The sequence below is a fragment of the Aquarana catesbeiana genome, linkage group LG03, assembly GCF_042186555.1.
Source record: "Aquarana catesbeiana isolate 2022-GZ linkage group LG03, ASM4218655v1, whole genome shotgun sequence".
Lineage (NCBI taxonomy): Eukaryota > Metazoa > Chordata > Amphibia > Anura > Ranidae > Aquarana > Aquarana catesbeiana.
The window spans coordinates 109,547,274-109,566,873 of record NC_133326.1 but is presented as its reverse complement, the minus strand read 5'-3'; the positions used below and the strand labels follow the sequence as shown (position 1 = coordinate 109,566,873).

Below are 19,600 nucleotides of genomic sequence, written 5' to 3'. Positions count from 1 at the left end.
TCGTTCTAAACGCGGTGACGTAAAACACGTACGTCGGGTCTCCAATAGCTTTCATCTCTTTATTTATTCCGAGCATGCGTGGCAATTTGTCCATCGGATTTGTGTACACACGATCGGAATTTCCGACAACGGATTTTGTTGTCGGAAAATTTTATAGCCTGCTCTCAAACTTTGTGTGTCGGAAAATCCGATGGAAAATGTGTGATGGAGCCTACACACGGTTGGAATTTCCGACAACAAGGTCCTATCACACATTTTCCTTCGGAAAATCCGACCGTGTGTACGGGGCATAAGACTTGTCGTTTGTTAATCAGTTTTATGAAAAAAAAAAAAATGTGACTGTGGCTCCAAAAGTCTCAACGCTATTCATTGTATGGCATCCATGAAACTCAAATTTTCAAAAACAGGTCAGCAGTGGCAGCCCAAAATGCATTTCTTAAATACAGTAAAACCTTGGTTTGGGAGTAACTTGGTTTGAGAGCGTTTTGTAAGACAAGCAACATTTTTAAATACATTTTGACTTGATATACAAGCGTTGTCTTGATATACAAGTAGCATCATGTCACGACTAAGTATAAAAGAGAAGAGAGGCACCTCTAAGTGTAGCGATATGGTTACATTTAATGAATGTACAACATTTAGCAACATTATGTAACACTAAGGGTCGGTTCACACTAGGACGACTTGTCAGGCGGCCTAGCCGCCTGACAAGTAGCGTCCCGTTCTGTACAATGGAACCGTTCTAATCGGAGCGACGCAAGTCGCTCCGACTTAGAAAAAGGTTCCTGTACTACTTTGGGGGCAACTTGTATAGACTTCTATATAGAAGTCGTTTTGCAAGTCGCCGCCCCTGTCGTGTCCAGGTCGCCTGAGGCAGTCGCGCTGCAAGTCGCGCTGCCTCAGTGTGAACCGGGGCTTAGAGGTGCCTCTCTTCTCTTATATACTCTGTAGCTCCTGCTGGATTTTGCTTCTAATCCCCTTATGGAGGCTTCCATTTTATTGGTTACACAACCTGGTCACATTGCTATAATCTTTTTACATGGACTATATACTGAAGGACTTATGAATAAATGGTTGTGGAACAAATAATTTGAGTTTCTATTATTTCTTATGGGGAAATTTGCTTTGATATACAAGTGCTTTGTATTACAAGCATGTTTCTGGAACGAGTTATGCTCGCAATCCAAGGTTTTACTGTATATGCTATATTTGTTTTAGTCGGTTAGGGAGAACATGACCTCCCCCTCTACCCATTTCCTCACTCACAGTCTGAATATTTGTGTGGTTAAAAAGCTTTTTACATGCTGTAGACAGGGTTGTACATGTATATACTGTATACGTTGATGCAGTAAGTGTAAACTGGAAATAAATATAATGTCAGATGTTGCCGTGTAAGACTTAGATGCCTGAAATGTCACACTGTAATTCTGCAGATTGCGGTCCTGCTGTGTTCCTCCTGAAAACACGCATGCAGATTGTGTACAAATGCTCTCATTGTGTGTGCTGACAGTATACATACAGCATAGTGATCAATGAATACATTCCATCAATATTGTGTTTATTTATATTTTATTTTTTTATTTCCTCCCAACTGTGTACTTGTCCATTATCCTCCTAGTTGTACGACTGGACATATGAACAGTATGTGGAGCTTTTGATCTGACTGCGCTTTTTCATCATTGCTCACATTGTCATGTAAGAGATTGTTATTCCCCAATCCTGCAGCAATGAAAAGAATACCGCTCAGTCGCAGAATGCTTATCAAGGTGAATTTGCCCTTGTCTGCTCCATCTCTCATATAAGGTTTCATTTTATACACAAGCTACCAATTAACTGCTGCACTGGTGTTCCAGACATGCTGTGTGTGTGCTTTTATACATGCGTGTAATATTGCATGATCACCCTAATGCATACACTGGTAGGATGCACATGTTCTGTGTGACGCACAGCTTGCCTGTGTTCATTCTAGGAGTATATAATCTGATCTGCTGCTCATGCACTGTGTGATATTCTCTGAGTGTAGTTTGGAGTTCCAGGGAGGGTTATAGATCCTGACTCCTTTGCTCTGACTTTGCCCCAACCTCATTCTTATCTTTGGCTCTCTTCTTCTTGCTGCATGTGTGTGCCTCTGCGTGGCCCGGTGTGTGCGTGCAGTGAACAGCATCACGCTGGCGGTGAATCTGATTGGCTGCCTGGCGTGGCTGATTGGAGGAGGCGGAGCCACTAATTTCGGCCTGGCATTTCTATGGCTCATCCTTTTCACTCCCTGTTCCTACGTGTGCTGGTTCAGACCCATTTACAAAGCGTTCAAGTAAGTATGTGACTGCCAATTTACATTTAATCAACTTTGTCCACAACACATGCTTGTTACCTTCATAGATCACCCAAAGTGTAATAACACCTCCCTACCCCATTACTGAAAGAAATAAAAATTGCAGAAGGGATTTCTTATATACAGTACTGTGCAAACGTTTTAGGCAGGTGTGGGGAAAATGCTGTAAATTAAGAATGCTTTCAGAAATAGAAGTATTAATAGTTTTTTTTTATCAATTAACAAAATGGAAAGTAAATGAAGAGAAGAGAAGAGAAATTCAGATCAATATTTGGTGTGACCACCCTTTGCCTTCAAAACGGCATCAATTCTCCTAGGTACACTTGCACAGCTTTTTGAAGGAACTCGGCAGGTAGGTTGTTCCAAACATCTTGGAGAACGAATCACAGATCTTCTGTGGATGTAGGCTGCCTCACATCCTTCTGTCTCTTCATGTAATCCCAGGCAGATCTGATGATGTGATCAGGGCTCTGTGGGGTCCAAACCATCAATTCCAGGACTCCTTGTTCTTCTGAACGCTGGCGATTGTTCTTAAAGTGGTTGTAAACCTCCCTGTGACATTTGTACTTATAGGTAAGCCTGGAATAAGGCTTGCCTATAGGTACTGTAAATATCTCCTAAATGTGCGCCGTTTAATAGATATTCACTGTTTACTGCGCTAATAATGTCATTGGCGCATGCACTCTGAAGAAACAGCCGCCCATGCCGTTTCTTCAGGAGCGTGTGCCGTGACTGGTGGCTCCCATGTGTAGTGATCGGGTATAATAATGTATATTGGGTGATATGATGTAGAGTGGGTATGATAATTAATTAGTGGTTATTATAATGATGATGATGTAAGTACTCTTCCGCAGCAACCCAATTCTTCCAGAGAGATGCACTTTATTGACTTCCAACACAGAACAAAGTCCAAAGTCCACAGATGACAGAAAATCCGACAGAGTAGATATATGGGTTGAGCAGAAATTCAGTTGATTTGTCCAAGCCAACTCAATTTTAATATTATACATAAATTGGCCAACATATTACAACACCGTGTGCATGCGCGGGAGTAATATCACGCAGCTCCGGACATTTACACAGCCGGAGTCCATGCCCTCGGAAGGAAGATGGGCGAAGATGGATGCGGCCTGTAGCTGGGGCGGTGCGGGCTTCGTTTGCAGGTAAGTGTCACAAATGTGCTAGTATGCGATGCATACTAGCACATTATGTCTTTGCAGAGAAGAGGAAAGGAAGAAAAACCCATCAGGGTTTACTTCTTCTTTAATGTCATTGGCTGTATGTAAATGTGGGGCCAATCACTCGCCTCCCTGATGTCATGGCATGATGGCTAAGTATTGGACTGTATTTATGAGCACCAAGGACACCATTGATATGGACCAAATCTCCCAACTCCATTTGCAGAAAAGCACCCCCATACCTGCAAGGAACCTCCACAATGCTTCACTTTTGCCTGCAGACACATATTATTGTACCGCTCTGGAGCCCTTTGGCGAACAAACTGCCTCCTGTTATAGCCAATTATTTCATATTTTGACTCATCAGTCCAGAACACCTTTGGCTATTTTTCTGCACCCCAGTTCCTATGTTTTCATGCTTAGGATGTATAAACAAGGCTAAGCCACTCAACAGTGCATGAAAGGCAAAGGGTGGTCACACCAAATATTGGTTAGATTTGGATTTCTCTTGTGTTCATTTACTTTCCATTTTGTGATTTGATGAAAATAAAATTATTAACACTTCTATTTCTGAAAGCGTTCTTAATTGACAGCATTTTTTCACACCTGCCTTTGACGTTTGCACAGTACTGTACTTGTGGAAGCACATATCTAGGATCCTACAATTCCTGGGTGTGAGAACTGATGGTTGATGGAACCGGTGACCAAATGCCTACACATTTAGTCACATGACCAGGCCTTGTGGTTTTCTTAAAGAACGGGAAGAGTTTTAGGTGTTTCTTTGGCCTCTTTGACTTTAATGTAGCGCGGAGCGTGGAGGTGTTCTCACACTTTATCTACTTTACCCATGAGTCTGTATACTTTCACTTTCTCTTTTAGGCTAAGGCTACACTGCAGCAAATACTAAAAGCTGATGACTTTGATAATCAATGACTCGGGTGCACAACCTCAAAATAGCATATCTAACTGGTCCTTTACCAATCATACATTTGTAACTCATTACGCATCGTCTTTTTAAAATATTTATGAAGACTTGAGAGACGAAAAATGTCAATGTAGCTCTAGCCTGTCAATCTTTTAACATTCCTGTTTACTTGTATAAGTCTTTACTTATCCTCTTGTTTTATTAAACACTGCAAGCCACACCAAGACATTTTATTTAATGTAATAACAGCGCCAGTATGGCAGTGATTACTGAACATGTTAGATATGTGTGTATAATATATATACCTCTTGACTTCCTATGCTTTTGGTGCAGTAACTGGTACCCCCTATACATTGTGCTAACATGGATTGTTTGCATGATGGGAATACTTCCATGTAATCCACCTATCTCTGTTTTCTACATTTGAATTGTTATTTACAGATTCTGTATTTGATATATGATTTTTCTCCTTTGACAGGACGGACAGTTCCTTTAACTTTATGGCTTTCTTCTTTACCTTCTTGGCCCAGTTGGTTATTAGCATAATACAAGCCGTTGGTATTCCTGGCTGGGGAGTCTGGTGAGAGTTTATGTACATTTCATGACAATGGTGATGTTGGGTCATTTGCTGGGTAACGACCATTGCCAGTTTTTGCACTTGGTCATTAGAGATGGTCTAGGTGGAAATACTCATACATGGGGTTTTTTCATTGACTGTGTTCTGATCTTACCATGTAAGCACCACTACACATAAGTACAAAAGGGTCATTCTACTGACCTTCATGACACTTGCTGAAAACTCCGTAACACCTGGTGCAGATAGGGCGTAATAAACTAAATGGATTTATATAATATGTATGGGTTTTCATTAAAGCATTGACTTCACTTCTTGATGCCATCCATTTAACCATTTTTCCCTGGGTGGACATCATATGACATCCTGGACTTTGAGTGAAGATATCTGGATAATGCCTGCCGCTATAGACATCATCCAGTATCTTCTTTTTTCAGCCGGCGATTACCTGTGTTGTAAAAGCCATCTTAGCGGCTGATTAGCCACTAGATTGCTTTTACAGGCCGCGGGAGGGAATGTCCGTGTGATCGGGGAGCCGGAGATCCAATCTTGTGGCAGCGCCGGTTTACCCTAGAGCTGGCCATGATCCAGATGGTAGCTGGCCATGGACCATATGGTCCCCGCCCATCTCTATGACCCTTGGAGGCCGGAAGGACATCATAATGTCACTTCCGGCTCTGGCAGATGTAAACACTGCCAGTTTTTTTTTTTTTCTAGTGCTTTCCAGCATAGGGGAGAGATGTGGGGTCCCACATCTCTCCATAAAGCGGACCTGTCATGCCTTATTTCTAATACAAGGAATGTTTACATTCCTAGTAATAGGAATAAAAGTGATCAAAAAATTAAAGGGAAAGTGTAAAAAAATCAATAAATTTTAAAGCACACCGTCGCTCGCATGCAGAAGTAACAGAGATCTATGAATGACCCAGCCGTGTGGGCGGAGCCCTGGACAGGGATCCATGCTGTCACGAGAGGGGGAGCAGGCAGATGCTGAACATGTTACACCCTAAATATGGGTGTAACATGTTCAGAAAGATGAACTTCTCCTTTTAAAGGGAGGACCTCTATAGAAGCCAGCTAGTTAATGTGTTACCTTTGATCATGGAACTCCAGAGGCTGAAGGTACACTCCTAGAGGAGCTGTTCACTTACCTATGCCTACTTACCTTAGGGAAGGTTTCTCCTTTTGAATTTCCGTTCCTTTTCATGGACATGTAACTGGGTAGTGTTTGGAGAGAGTCAGTATTGACCAAAGTCTGTGGCCCCAAAGCCTTCTGTGATTCAACAAGGTGGAGATTGTCAATAACAATAAAAGATTATACTGTGCCAGCACTCAAGGAATATTAAGCTGCTGACACTGCAATAGAACTGATTGCATAAGTGAGTGTGATATAAAGTGTAGCGCTGAGGTGTGCAAAAAACATAATACTGATTATAAATATCAATATATCATAATATCCATATAAAAATGCACGTGAGGAAACCCAAAGGTTCCAAGGGAGGAAGTAAGTGACTGGAGTGAAAAACAGTTTGATGTGTATTCAAACTTCTGCTTCTGGGGAGAAGTTAGATGTGGTTTTGTGAAGAGGACCACTAGGAGTGGAAATTGACATAGAATGTGCAGCCACCACCAGACACAATTATCGGGTAGTACTCTTACCAGATCCAATGGGCTACTAGCAAGCAGTCAAATGCGCAGAGAAACCAAAGTAGATTGGACTCCACAGGGACCAGCACACACGGGAAGAAGTTTGAATTCATATCAAACTGTTTTTTCACTCCAGTCACTTACTTCCCCACTTACTTCCTCCCTTGGAACCTTTGCGTTTCCTCACGTGCATTTTTATATGGACATTATGATATATGGATGTTTATATTTTTTTATCAGTATTATGTTTGCATGATCTACACTCTTTTATTGATAGTCTTTTATTGATAGTTATTTGTTTAATCAAGGTGGAGATTGTGACTTTGTCCAATCAGAGAATGCTTTGCATTCATTAGGAAAAATGCAATTCGCTGAATGGCACCCATGCCAAGTGAGCGACCTCCCAAGCCCCCACCACAAGTCCCAGGTCACTCTGCAGCAAAGCAGCCATTGACAGAGAATCAAGAAAACTGTCAAGATCATTGTAGTAGCAGCGGCTACTACAGCGATTCTCTGTTTCCACAGGGATTGCCTAAATATGCAATATGTATACTCGCCACCACAAGCTGGTCCAATATAACTATGCAAAAAAAATAAAGGTTCACACCTGCATTAGTGTGAACCTTTTAAGCTAGGTTCACACTAATGCAGTGCGGAAAACTCCACGTTTTCCACACAGCATTCAAATCACACTGCCCTTGCAATCTGCAGCTGGTGTTAATGCAATCTTAACAACACTCCAAATGTAGGTTGCAAAACACAGTGCATTTGCCCACACTGGATCGCATGGTACAAAAGTACTATGCGATCTGGTTGTGGTGCAGTTCCAAAATTGGTGCATGAATAACTTTGGTGCGATTTAAGCCCATTGAAATTCAATGGGCTGAAACCGCACTGCACTTAATCACATGTGAATCGATTAGGAATGCGTTGCGGTTCCAGTTCCATTCACATGCGGTTCACGGTGTGAACCGAGGCTAAGGGGTTTTGCCACCCATGTATGGATGAAGTAGATGTTAATCACGTGACAAACTCTGGCCCTCATGGATTTGAACTGCTATGCAAGATTATTCTCTACTAAAATACAGTCGACCCATTTGCTGGTTGGTAACTTTTATTATTGCTATCCATTATATGCATGGGTTTATCTATGCGGTGCATATCATTTCCTATTTTTTACAGTTTAACAAGATATTATAGAAGCAGTGCATTTGTAGATTTGTTTGATAGAATATGATTTTCTGCTGTACACACAGAAATTACTGGAAAGAGCAGAAGTAAACTTAGTATCCTCTTTCACAAGGTTTCCTTTTTAGAATGTTTTAAAGTAGAAGTCCACCCTAACACTAAAATCCCTGCATCTACAGACATCCATGATCTAACACTAACCTATCTAGCCCTGTAAAGAAGAAATCAGTATACATACCTTTTTTGAAGCCGACCCGATCCCACGCTGAGCTGTCAGCTTCAGCTTCTCTGTGTGGGCGGGTGCAGAGGACACAGCCGATAACAGAAGCCCAATAGTAACTCTATGGGTGAAGTCACTTCCAATTCATTTCATAGCCGTTGTCGGCTGTGTCCTCTGCAGAGCTTCTGCTGCTGGAGACTGGATTGGATTGGCTTCAATAAAGGTATGTATACTGATTTCTTCTGTACAGGGCTAGATAGGTTAGTGTTAGATCGTAGGTGTCTGTAGTTGTAGCAGTTTTAGTGTTAGGGTGGACTTATCCTTCAACTGCTTCCTGCCCACAATCTGTAGATTATCATTCCTCAGCAGGATGCCTCATGCCAAAGGAATATTATTCTACCTTCCATTTTGGAACTAGGAGCCCACAGCGGCTAGGCTATTGACGACCACCCCTATTGGTTCCTGGTCTTATGATGACTAGAATAGCCAATAATTGGGATTACATTGATTTGTTTACAAATTTAAACCCACACTCTGGGCTCCTAGAGTGTAAGGCGCATTGACAAGGTGTAAGGCGTGACTTTTGGGGCTGCTAAAGTAAAAGTTGAAAAAAAAAATTATAAATTATGAGCAGTGGAGAGAAGAAATACATTTAAACATTTTTGTCAATTTTGTGGCTTACATTGGGAAATAAAAAGAGGGGATTTATTATCATTGCACCAAATGCTCTGTGTCCTTAGAAAGCAATTTAAAAAATCATTTAGGTAGGGAAATTCCTCAAAGTATTATTATCAACTTAACCAACACTTACTGTTGCTGCTATATTTGATATGGGCATCTGGGTATCGATGACTTCAGGTCAGGAAAGGGTTAAATCAAATACTGTAGTAGATTTCATCCTCATGTGTCTTTGTTCCATTTTTCCTTCTTTCAGCGGATGGATTGCAGCAATTTCCTTCTTTGGAACAAATGTGGGGTCTGCGGTGGTGATGCTGATTCCTACCATTATGTTCACAGCTATGGCCGTCTTGTCCTTTATAGCATTGACTAAGGTATAATGGGGATACAAATGTTGTGTTGAGCTATTTTGAATTTATGGTGATTGCTATTGTTGACAGCTTACTGTCTTAGGGCTGAGTGTGAGGTCACCAGCTATAGCAGGTTCCTAAAGGTGATTGTACAGTGCTTGTCATGTGTAATGCTTATCGAATGTGAACTACTGGGAACCGTAAAAGACCCAAATTCAGCTCTGGGGTGTCAGCACAAGTCTAATCATTGGAGGTGAGCAGGGTAAGTTCCCAGCACAGCCAGAACACTGACCGTGCTGTGCTCTCATGCCTAGTGTGGCCAGTTTTTAATTGGAAAATAGAGAGACCAATAGGAACACCAGGGATTTCACATAAAGGAAGCAATACAAGTAAAATAGGATAGTTTTTCATGTTCAAGTACATGGTACAGCATGCACATATCAGGAATATGAAATGTTGGGTTTACATATTCTTTAACCACTTGCAGACTGCGCGATGGCCAAATGAAGGCTACAGCGCAGTCGTCCAGTTCTGGGAGGGCGTCTGTTGACCTCCTCCCAGAACCGCGCACCCGCTGCAGCACACATCCGGTGGTCTCTGTGATCGTTGTGTCCTTCAGGCACAACTGATCACAGATCGGGATAAAGAGCCAATCACAGCTGATCACGATGTAAACACACTTGGCGGTTATTGACATTCCTTTCCTCAGGCTGCCACAGCGTGAGGAGAGAGCCCGTAACTGGCTAGTGTGAAAGAAGACATCTGCAATGATAATCAGAGCACTGATCATCAGTGTCCTCATTATCAGTGCCGCCCCAACAGTGCCCACCAGTGCGGCCTCATCAGTGCACATCAATGAAGGAGAAAAATGACCGGTTAGCACAGCTTTCAAAGTTAAGATCCTTTTTTAAATGTAAGCGCTGTACTTGCGTTGCTGCATTTCTCATGTACTAACAAGAAACATACCGATCAGGACAGCATGACAGATGAGCTCATCCGTCTGCTGCTTCTCATTCCAGTCACAGATTAAGAGAGGGACAAGACCTGTAAATATGGGGCTGCCATCCGGGCTCACCACCTAAAATATTCTAAAAGCCTTGTTGTGGACTTAACATATTTATAGAGGTGCTAGAAACTTTAGTACTTGTAGGTGAAGTCACATGGGGGAGCGCTTCAAACAGGCTAAATAGCTTTTATGAGGCGGCTCCCACACAGCAAGCCTTCTTTTATTGGGCACCCCAAAGAAGTTCAAACCATAGAAATACAGAAAGGAGCTCCAAACCAAAACCGATTGGAGTCCAAGATAATTTTCATTGTTGGTCAATAAGCCATATAAAAACATCCAGCATGTTATGCGGGGCAACACCATTGACCCTTAATCAGGGCTCAACATGGTATATAACTTGGATTATTATTATTATACAGGATTTATATAGCCGCAACAGGTTATGCAGCGCTTTACAATATAAAAGGGAGCTAGTACAGTTACAGTACAATAGGGTTAAGAGGGCCCTGCTCGTAAGAGCTTACAATCTAATAGGGTGGTGCAAGTGGTACAGAAGGTTGTAACTGTAGGGAATGAGCTGATGGAAGTGATAAGTTAGTTTAGTTGGAGGAGTGATAGGCTTTGCTGAAGAGATGAGTTTTCAGGAATTGCCTTAAGGCAGCCAGAGTAGGAGATGGCTGGACAGATTAAGGTAGAGAGTTCCAGGGGATGGGAGAGGCTCTGGAGAAGTCCTGGAGATCAGCATGAGAGGAGGAGACGAGGGAGCTTGAGAGCAAGAGGTCTTGAGAGGAGCGGAGAGGACAGTTTGGGTGATATTTAGATGAACTCTGAGATGAACAGTGACCTCACAGATCTATATTAGAACCATTATTCAACTTTCCCCATGGAGTGACAATGTAAGAGTTTCTGATCAACAAGAGGTTCTACTGGTACCAATACTGGAGCCAAAATAGATCTGTGACATCACTGTTTTCTTGGACTCTTGTTTGTTTTTGGTCTAGCACTCCTTTCTGTATTTCTAATGATTTAGTTTCAATCTGTTGGTTTTCTTGCCATAGTACAAAGAGTACGAAACTGATAGGTATGTAAACAATTAACATACTGTTAATAAGGCACATAAAGAGAAAAAAAACATCTCAAAGATATGAAACAAACAGGGTCAAATTGCACTTCGATATGACTGATGATGTGGGATATCCTTGCACGATGCAGCGAGATTAGTAGTATCGAAGAGACCTATGTATACATGCAAATGATATAGAAAATTCACGAACAGGACGGGTATCTTGTCCAGGTGAAACTGTATAACCATCATAGAACACAGGCACTATGCAGGCTTCAAGTGGTCAAGAACCATATAACTAGGGTCCTCCAAATCTGGTCAATACAGAAAGTAAACCAGAAAAAAAGAAAGCTAGAAGAAAATGGCGGGGGGGGGGGGTCGAGGGCAGTCATGGCCAAGTTTTGTGTCCAGGGTTGCCATGTTTTGTTTACCAAATTTACCTTAATCATTATGGTGGGTGCAGGTCATTCTATCTTGAATCATGATCCAGTTTATTTTTTTTGTTTTGCTTTAAGGGTTAAATATCGGGCGGCATATACCGCCGGTTCAATAGAAGCCAGCCGACATTTGGCCAGTGTGTACGGCAGCCTGTCGCAGGGTCACGACTGAAAAAGGTCTGCCTATCGTCATTTGATCAGCGTTCTCAGCCAATGGCTGAAAGAGCTGACCGGTGTGTTATGGTGGGGGACTGCCCCCCTGTCAGAACACAATAGAATAGCAGGGTAGATCGCTGTACTACCACCGCAAAGTCAGTACAGGATCTCCTCCTGAACGCTTTAATTTCTCTCGTTCAGCCCGCTGGGTTGAATGATAAAAAAAAACAAATAGTATGTACTAGGCTTTAGTCAAATGTTACTACTGACTGGCTCCAACAACATGCAGTGGCTATCCTAGTGGCCAGGATTATGTATGAAAGCAAGCGTGTGGTGTTTTTAGAAAGACCCTTATCACATTTCTGAACGAGACCAATCTCCGGGGATCTAACAAAATTCATGTCTGTAACTGAACAGATAAAATTAAATCTGATCCAAAATCTGGTCACCATTGGTCACTGCTACCAAATATGTATTTCTATGATTTAAATGACTTGATGTGTCTGACTACAGTATGTATACACTACGGTCCTAGAGCAGTGTTTCTCAACCCTTTTTTTCAGTCAAGGCATCTTTTAAAATTTTGGACAATCTCAAGTCACCCCATTCTAAAATGTAAAAAATGATTCTAATAGTTCTACATAATGTGGCAGCATCGACACATGTAGGACACCCAACATTAGAGGTGATTAATTCTTCCAACGCAAATTCACTTTTTCGCACTAGTATTGACTAGTGTTCCAGTGTTTCTCCTCTCCCTCAGTTTCTCCCCATCACTCAGCTAATGTGACCCCAGGGCTGAAGGAGAGGGGCAGGGGAAAACAGAGGTGATCAACACCCTTCTTATGAACACTGATGACATCACTGGTTGTTAGGATGCTGGTGGCTGGAAGGTTGAAATGGTGCACAATAAAAACCTGTGGCTTTGTGTAACTCAAAGTCAGGCTTGATCCACCTGCTGGCTTGTATACAATGTTTGGGCAATTTCTAGGCATTTTGCCAAGGCACCCTGGTTGAAAAAGGCTGTCCTAGAGCAAGCATGCTGTAAATGAGAATAAGAACTACTTCGCTACACACTAGCTTAGTGCACACTATTTTTTTTTTTTTTTTTTTTCATTCAACCCAGCGGGCTGAACGTGGTCAGTGTCCTTTCTATTGGAGGAAAAAAAAAAAATCTGGTCTTCTGTTCTACTAGACAGGACTGTTCTGTGTAAATCTCAGGACTTAGAATGGACAGAATTGGGCAAATGGCAGAGGATTTCTGAAAATTGGAAAATATAACTATCTTCTTGCTCCCCTATAGGTACACAAATTTTACCGTGGTGCAGGAGGCAGCCTGAGTAAGGCACAGGAGGAATGGACCTCAGGTGCTTGGAAAAACCCCCATGTCCAGCAGGCAGCTCAGAATGCAGCTCTTGGGGCAGCACAAGGTGCAATGACACAGCAAGAACCTCAGTACTCGGCCACACCCAACTATGGCTACTCAAATCAAATGTAAGAGTTTCTCGGGACTTCAAGAATTACATTCCCTGGAGTTGGAAAACTCCTCATTTCCGCTGTTCTCTAGTAGTTAAATTGTCTATTCAACTCTCTTCCCATTCCCTTTGATATGGTGCATAATTGATAGTGGTGTGTGTATATGGTATCCCAGAGAGTATCCATCCCTGGTTAACGGGGGACAAATGTTTGTGAGTTCACTTTATATACATACAACGCTACAGCCTGGTGCTTGAACCGGTTGCTAGATATTGTTACAATAAGTAAAAAGCATTCAAGGGGAAAACCAGATTGTATAGTTAGTATAAATAGTTACATATATATGGTTAACGAAAATGAATGGAATTGCCATATAGGTGATGGTTTCAGGCAGTCTGAATCGGCCCAGCTGGCCTTGAATGGATCATGTGACTCTAAAGCCTGCATGGCAAGAAAAGGGAGACACAGTAAGCAATACATGGATGATGTACTTACCTCCAATGTTTGCTACCTGTGATCTTGCATCCATCTTCCAAAGGCTTGGCTTTGTAGCAAAATACCACCCCATTGAAAGGCCAATGCCTTTATTTATGGTATTGATACCTCGTTCACTCCAGGTCTGCAACCATTATTGTTAGTATTTTGGACAGACTATGTCTGCGCAGTTTTAGTCACTAATGTATGTTCATGAACTCCAGAATTTCTTAAAACGTGTGGTGTTTTTTTTTTTGTTTTGTTTTTTTTTCATTTTTGGACATTGCTGTTTAAATAATGTGAAAGTACAGATTCTGCACTATATAATTATGCATAGTATCCCTATGGAACTAATGTACGATATGTTTATCCTTTATCCATTGAACACTAAATATATCCTTTATGTATTGTACACTCCAGTAGGACACAGAGGGGTTGTAATTGCTAAAACTGGTGAGTGCAAAATCTGGTGCAGCTCTGCATAGAAACCAATCAGCTTCCATTTTTTTTTTTGTCAAAGCTAGAAGCGGATTGGCTACCATGCACAGCTGCACCAGATTTTGCACTCACCAGTTTTAGTAAATCAAGCCAAGTGTTGAGGCCACAAGACATCATCATGCCACGTGTGGTGTTTTTTTTGTATTGTTTACATGAATTAGTATACATGAACAAGTGATGCAGATTATAATTAATGGACAATGTATGGAGATTGGTGGGCTAATCTGGGTTTGCCATATCTCCAGTCTGATCTTAACAAATTACTCCTCATAAACCTCATATCTCGCTTTAGAACCTCCAGATTAAAAAATGTTTCCTTCCATATCTTATGTGGTACACTAACAGTTGTGTGAACAAACAAAACCTACACAATGTATAATTATTAGTGTGTTACTTGTAAGCAATGGTACTTATTATAATATTCAGGCATCTTTAAATGTTCTGTAATGGGCTTAATGCACAAAGATGGAACCCAAGGCTAAGGATCTTCTTCTTAGCAATGTCACTGTAATTTTCAAACTTATTGGCTGAAAATAACGGATATATATATATATATATATATATATATATATATCTCTTGGTGCGTTTGTGAATTGAACCTTGTGTATCAACAATGTAAAAGTTTCCAGATATTCACCTGTCTCCCCATAACTTATGGTGCTACCAGCTGCACATGTTTACATAAAAAAATAGCATGGGGAAATACAATGTGTTCTTTGTAAATGATCCAAGGAGATATGGTAACATTGCTTATTTTCTTTAATATTATTGCTCTAAATAAAGGAAGAAAAAAACAGCTTTTGCTGCTAATTCCTTGTTATAAGAAGAACATCCTCATGCTCTCTTCTAAGCAACATTTGGACCCTTGTGCCCCTGGCATTAGGGTTCTTTTAACAATGTGGACCCAAAGTCCTAAATTTAATTCCTGCTGAGCCTAATACTTATCTATGTAAGTACTTAAATAATAAAATAATCTGTTTAACAAGCTGTAAACTTGATATTATCCTTGTTGCCTAACCCTTGGCAAAGTCTTGTGGTCTGATTCCAATACAAACCTAAAGCCTAGTACACACGGGCCGAATGTCGGGTGACATCCTCCAGTTCAATAATAACCGGCCAGCATTCGGCCCGTGTGTATGGCAGCCAGTCCGACGGAAGCTGGGCCAGCTTTTTTTTGACGAGCATACTGGAAAACCAGCAGTTGACCGGGCCGCCCCCCTGTCAGAACACAATAGCAAAGCAGGGGAGATTGCTGTACTAACATTGGATTGTTAGTACAGCAGCTCCGACTGAAGCTATCAGGTTTTTTTTTTTCAAACCGATGGGTAGAACGAAAAAGAAACTAGTGGTGTGTGTACTAGGCTTAACTCTAACCTGTAGAATAGATACTGGTTGAAGGGAGAGGTGTGTTTAGGCAGATGTCCATGCAAGGAGAGGGCATGGTGCAATGTCCATGCAAGGAGAGGGCATGGTGCAATGTCCATGCAAGGAGAGGGCATGGTGCAATGTCCATGCAAGGAGAGGGCATGGTGCAATGTCCATGCAAGGAGAGGGCATGGTGCAATGTCCATGCAAGGAGAAAGGGCAGGGAAGTCACCAGATATCATTGTTTGCTCTGTGGACTGAGACCAATTTATTTGAATGTGAAAGAACCATTATACTCCAATTCTCAGGCTTCCATACTAGGTGTTAGCTCCAGTCTATTAGATTACAGTTACTGGTATAGCTGGAAGATTGTTTGCTGGGGACCTAAAATAAAATTTCTTCAATTATGTAGGCAGCTATGTTTTTTTTTTTTTTTTTAAACCCCAGTTGTGATGCTTATGTTGGACAGTAAATAAAAAATTAATCTGTATTCAAAGTCATGTTCATTATTGTATGTTTCCAAATTGTGTTCGTAGCACATGCAGGAATCTTTTTTTATTTTGTGTGTAAACTGCAAAAGGTCATCTCTACTTAAATCTTCATTTTGCTTAGGCCCCTTTCACACTTGTGCGACTTGTCCTGCGACTTGGGACTGCAAAGTCGCATGACAAGTCATACCCCCTGATTTTCAATGAGTACCATTCATATTTGTGCAATTTCAAGTCGCAGCGACTTTAAAGTAGTCCCTGCACTACTTTGGTCCGACTTTGAAGCAACTTGAGGTCCATAGACCTCAAGATTACACAAGCATTGCTTCAAGTCGCATCAAAATTGTGCAACGTTCAGGTTGGACAAGTGTGAAAGGGACTTTAGTTAAATATCCCTAACTGCTTACCCAGTAGCTTTGTTCCTGGATATAAAAAGTCCTACAAAACTCAGTTAAAGTAGTTGTAAACCCCCTACATATACCCACTTAAGTGACTGGCCTCAGTTGATACACAGAGATGAAACAAATCCTCCTACATAACTTATACCTGTTTATCTGCAGTCTTTTCTTCTGTAAAGCTGCTCGAAATGCAGAATTTTTTTGCCGCTTGTCTGAGCTTTCAGAGAACAGGGTAGGGAGCTGAAGTTACACTCTGCAGAGAAGAGCTCTGAGAGCTGATTGAAGGAAAGAAACACACACCCTTTACACAGCACACAGAGCTGAGGCTGTCGCTGCGCTGAGGCTCCCTCCCCTGTCACCTAGTTAGCTCTTGGTGTCAGAAAAACCTTTCAAAAGTGACTTGTGCAGATACCCGTGGAACAAGGCAGCAGAGAGAAATTACACTTCAGTGCTCTGGATTGAGACAAGTACACCCTATAGAGGGATATCCTTTATCCCTACTTTATGTCAGATGTTTACAACCACTTTAACCACTTCAGTACCAGGCACTTATACACCTTCCTGCCCAAGCCAATTTTTAGCTTTCAGAGCTGTCTCAATTTGAATGACAATTACGTGGTCATGCTAATTTTTTTATCATTTTGTTCCCACAAATAGAGCTTTCTTTTGATGGTATTTGATCACCTCTGCGATTTTTTTTTTTATTTTTTGCGCAACAAATAAAAAAAAGACCTGAAAATTTTGAAAAAAAAGTTTTTCTTTATTTCTCTTAAAATTGTTTGTAAATAAGTACGTTTTCTTCTTCAATGGCTCCGTCGGAGGCTCTTTACCGAGATCGGTGTAGCGGTGTGTCAGACTGATACACCGCGCCACTAATCACCGTGATGCGCACCCCCACGGGCGCACGATGGCTGTTATCCTGCTGGACATCATATGACGCATAATATGATAGCAGAATGATGGCTGGGCGGAAGTGGTTAAAGAGAGAGTTCACCTTTACCACAAAACTGCCAATGCAAATAAGGGGCATCTGTAGATAAAAACAAATTAATTAATTAATGCAGATCTGACTAAAGATAAATAATACCCTTGCTATAGCTGTAGGCCATTTACATACCTTATGAAGCCCGACTGGAAAACTCCCAGGACATTGCTAAGTGAGGCCTAGTCATTACTGCTCACCTCCTTCATCACAGGTGTGGGCTCTGAAATGCTGAGCTCAGAGCTACTGTATCAGGGGAGAGAGCATGTGAGGGGGTTTGAAAAAGAGAGCTCACTCTTGTAATGGTGGAGGTGAGCAGTAATGACTAGGCCTCACTTGGCAACGTCCTGGGCGTATTCCAGTCAGGCTTTATAAGGTATGTAGCCTACGCCTACAGCAAGGGTATTATTAAGCTTTAGTCAGAGCTGCACAGTTTTTTTTTTTTTTTTTTTATCTACAGACACCCCTTACCTGCATAGGCAGGTTTTTTTCTAAAGGTGGACTTTCCTTTTAACCTTTGTAACTGTGTGAGGCAGTCAGAATAGTTTCATGATGACAATCTAACTACCTACCTAGGAAAATAGAACAGAAAGGCACCAGGAATGACCCTTTGCAGTACCTTGGCTTTGTGCGGAGTTGGCCATCTGTTGCAACCTAGATGCATCCTAAAAAAAAATATGCTGAATTTTTTATTTCCTTTTTTATATGGTTTGGAATTAGGACCTCACATACAATCATGGTCATGTGCCAATGTGTCCGCTGCCCTTGGAATTTCAGTATTAGAAGTATGTGGCAGCTATTTTCCGAACTGTCGTTTTCCTGGTAGAAGGTTTGATGCACAATTCAAATGCTGTTTATGGCTTTTCTTTCACTGGGGAAACTATGTAGATTCTTTATTAACTTACACCACTAAGTAGCTATTAATGTAATTTATGGCCAGTCATGTTATATTGTATTATAAACAACATTCCCTTAGTAATGTTTACATTTTTAACACCTTGTTAATAAATGGGAAAGTGCACAGTAATACATGTGATGAACTTTCCTTTAAAACTCGCAGTCGACAAGTTGCTCCATGTGTATTGCTATTCATGGGATCCTCAGGACTTTTTGTCCAGTTCCAATAATGAGTTCTGCTATTTTGTCATTTTATGTGTTTATCTTAACTTATTGCCGTTCAGTGAGAAGAATCGTGGAAAATGATGTGTGTGATCAAATACAAAAATAAAGAAAGCTTTCAAACTAGACTAGGTGTCCATTATTAAAATTCAATCTAATTTCATCAGGACGAAAAAAAATGGGAGTTCCCCATTCAGATTTAACTGTGCCATGCCAACAAAATGGGCCCTAACAGTCCGAGAGAGGATCTGGCATTACCCCCACTGAATGGATAATCACCTTTTTGCTTATACTTTGCGTGGTACTCCTACAGGAAATTTCAAACATTTACTATTGTGATTGGCCCTTTACCGCGATCACAGAGTACGCCAAATGCATGCACCACAGGGGTGTGGTTCTGGGAGGATGTCCATGGATGCCCTCCCAGAATGAGAGAGCCACGCTGTAGCCGCCTTTCAGCTAGAGTGCAGGTAGGAAGTGGCTAAAGAGAGAACACAAGCTATTGGTCCCCTGTGTAATGGCAATAAAGTTATATGGGAGAACAATTCTGAGATGTATAAAAAAAAAAAAAGAGACTCTGCCCCACGTACATGCACAGACATACAAAAACATATGCGCTGGGTGTGGCTACATCCAAACATATTGTGGCCTATTCATCATTTTGGGTATTGATGTTTGCTGTCAGGTCCTGGGCGGGCACAATTTTAAGATTTTTCATGTTGGGTGTCCATTTACTTGACACTACCTCATCTTATATTTTCCAAAAAAATGGGTAAATAAATTTTGTTCCTTAAAATTAACTTTAGTGTATTTTTTAAAGCGCTAAAACTATCTGTTTTATAAACGGTTGTGCTAATATGTGACATAAAACATTTGCAATACCACCATTATATTCTCCACAGGCTTTGCTTTCAGAAAATATATATTGTCCGAGGGGTTATACCTAATCCTCAGACCTAAAATGTGCATTTTAATGTGCAAAAAAAAAATGCAAAAGTGGCTCTGGCAGCGAAAAGGGTTAAAGAGTAGGTGGGTAAAAGGTTAGA

At 41.3% G+C, this 19,600-nt stretch overlaps 1 protein-coding gene across 2 annotated transcripts in view; it reads left to right on the top strand.

Annotated features, from left to right (window-relative positions):
* SCAMP5 (secretory carrier membrane protein 5) overlaps window positions 1-18,682 on the top strand; it is a 48,441-nt gene extending 29,759 nt beyond the window's left edge. For both annotated transcript variants that reach the window (XM_073618941.1, XM_073618940.1), the window contains exons 4-7: window positions 2,155-2,311; window positions 4,914-5,015; window positions 8,999-9,116; window positions 13,058-18,682. In XM_073618941.1, the coding sequence (XP_073475042.1) occupies window positions 2,155-2,311; window positions 4,914-5,015; window positions 8,999-9,116; window positions 13,058-13,252 (572 nt within the window). In that variant the 3' untranslated portion in view covers window positions 13,253-18,682. The remainder of the gene's footprint in view (window positions 1-2,154; window positions 2,312-4,913; window positions 5,016-8,998; window positions 9,117-13,057) is intronic.
* Window positions 18,683-19,600: the final 918 nt, after the last annotated feature.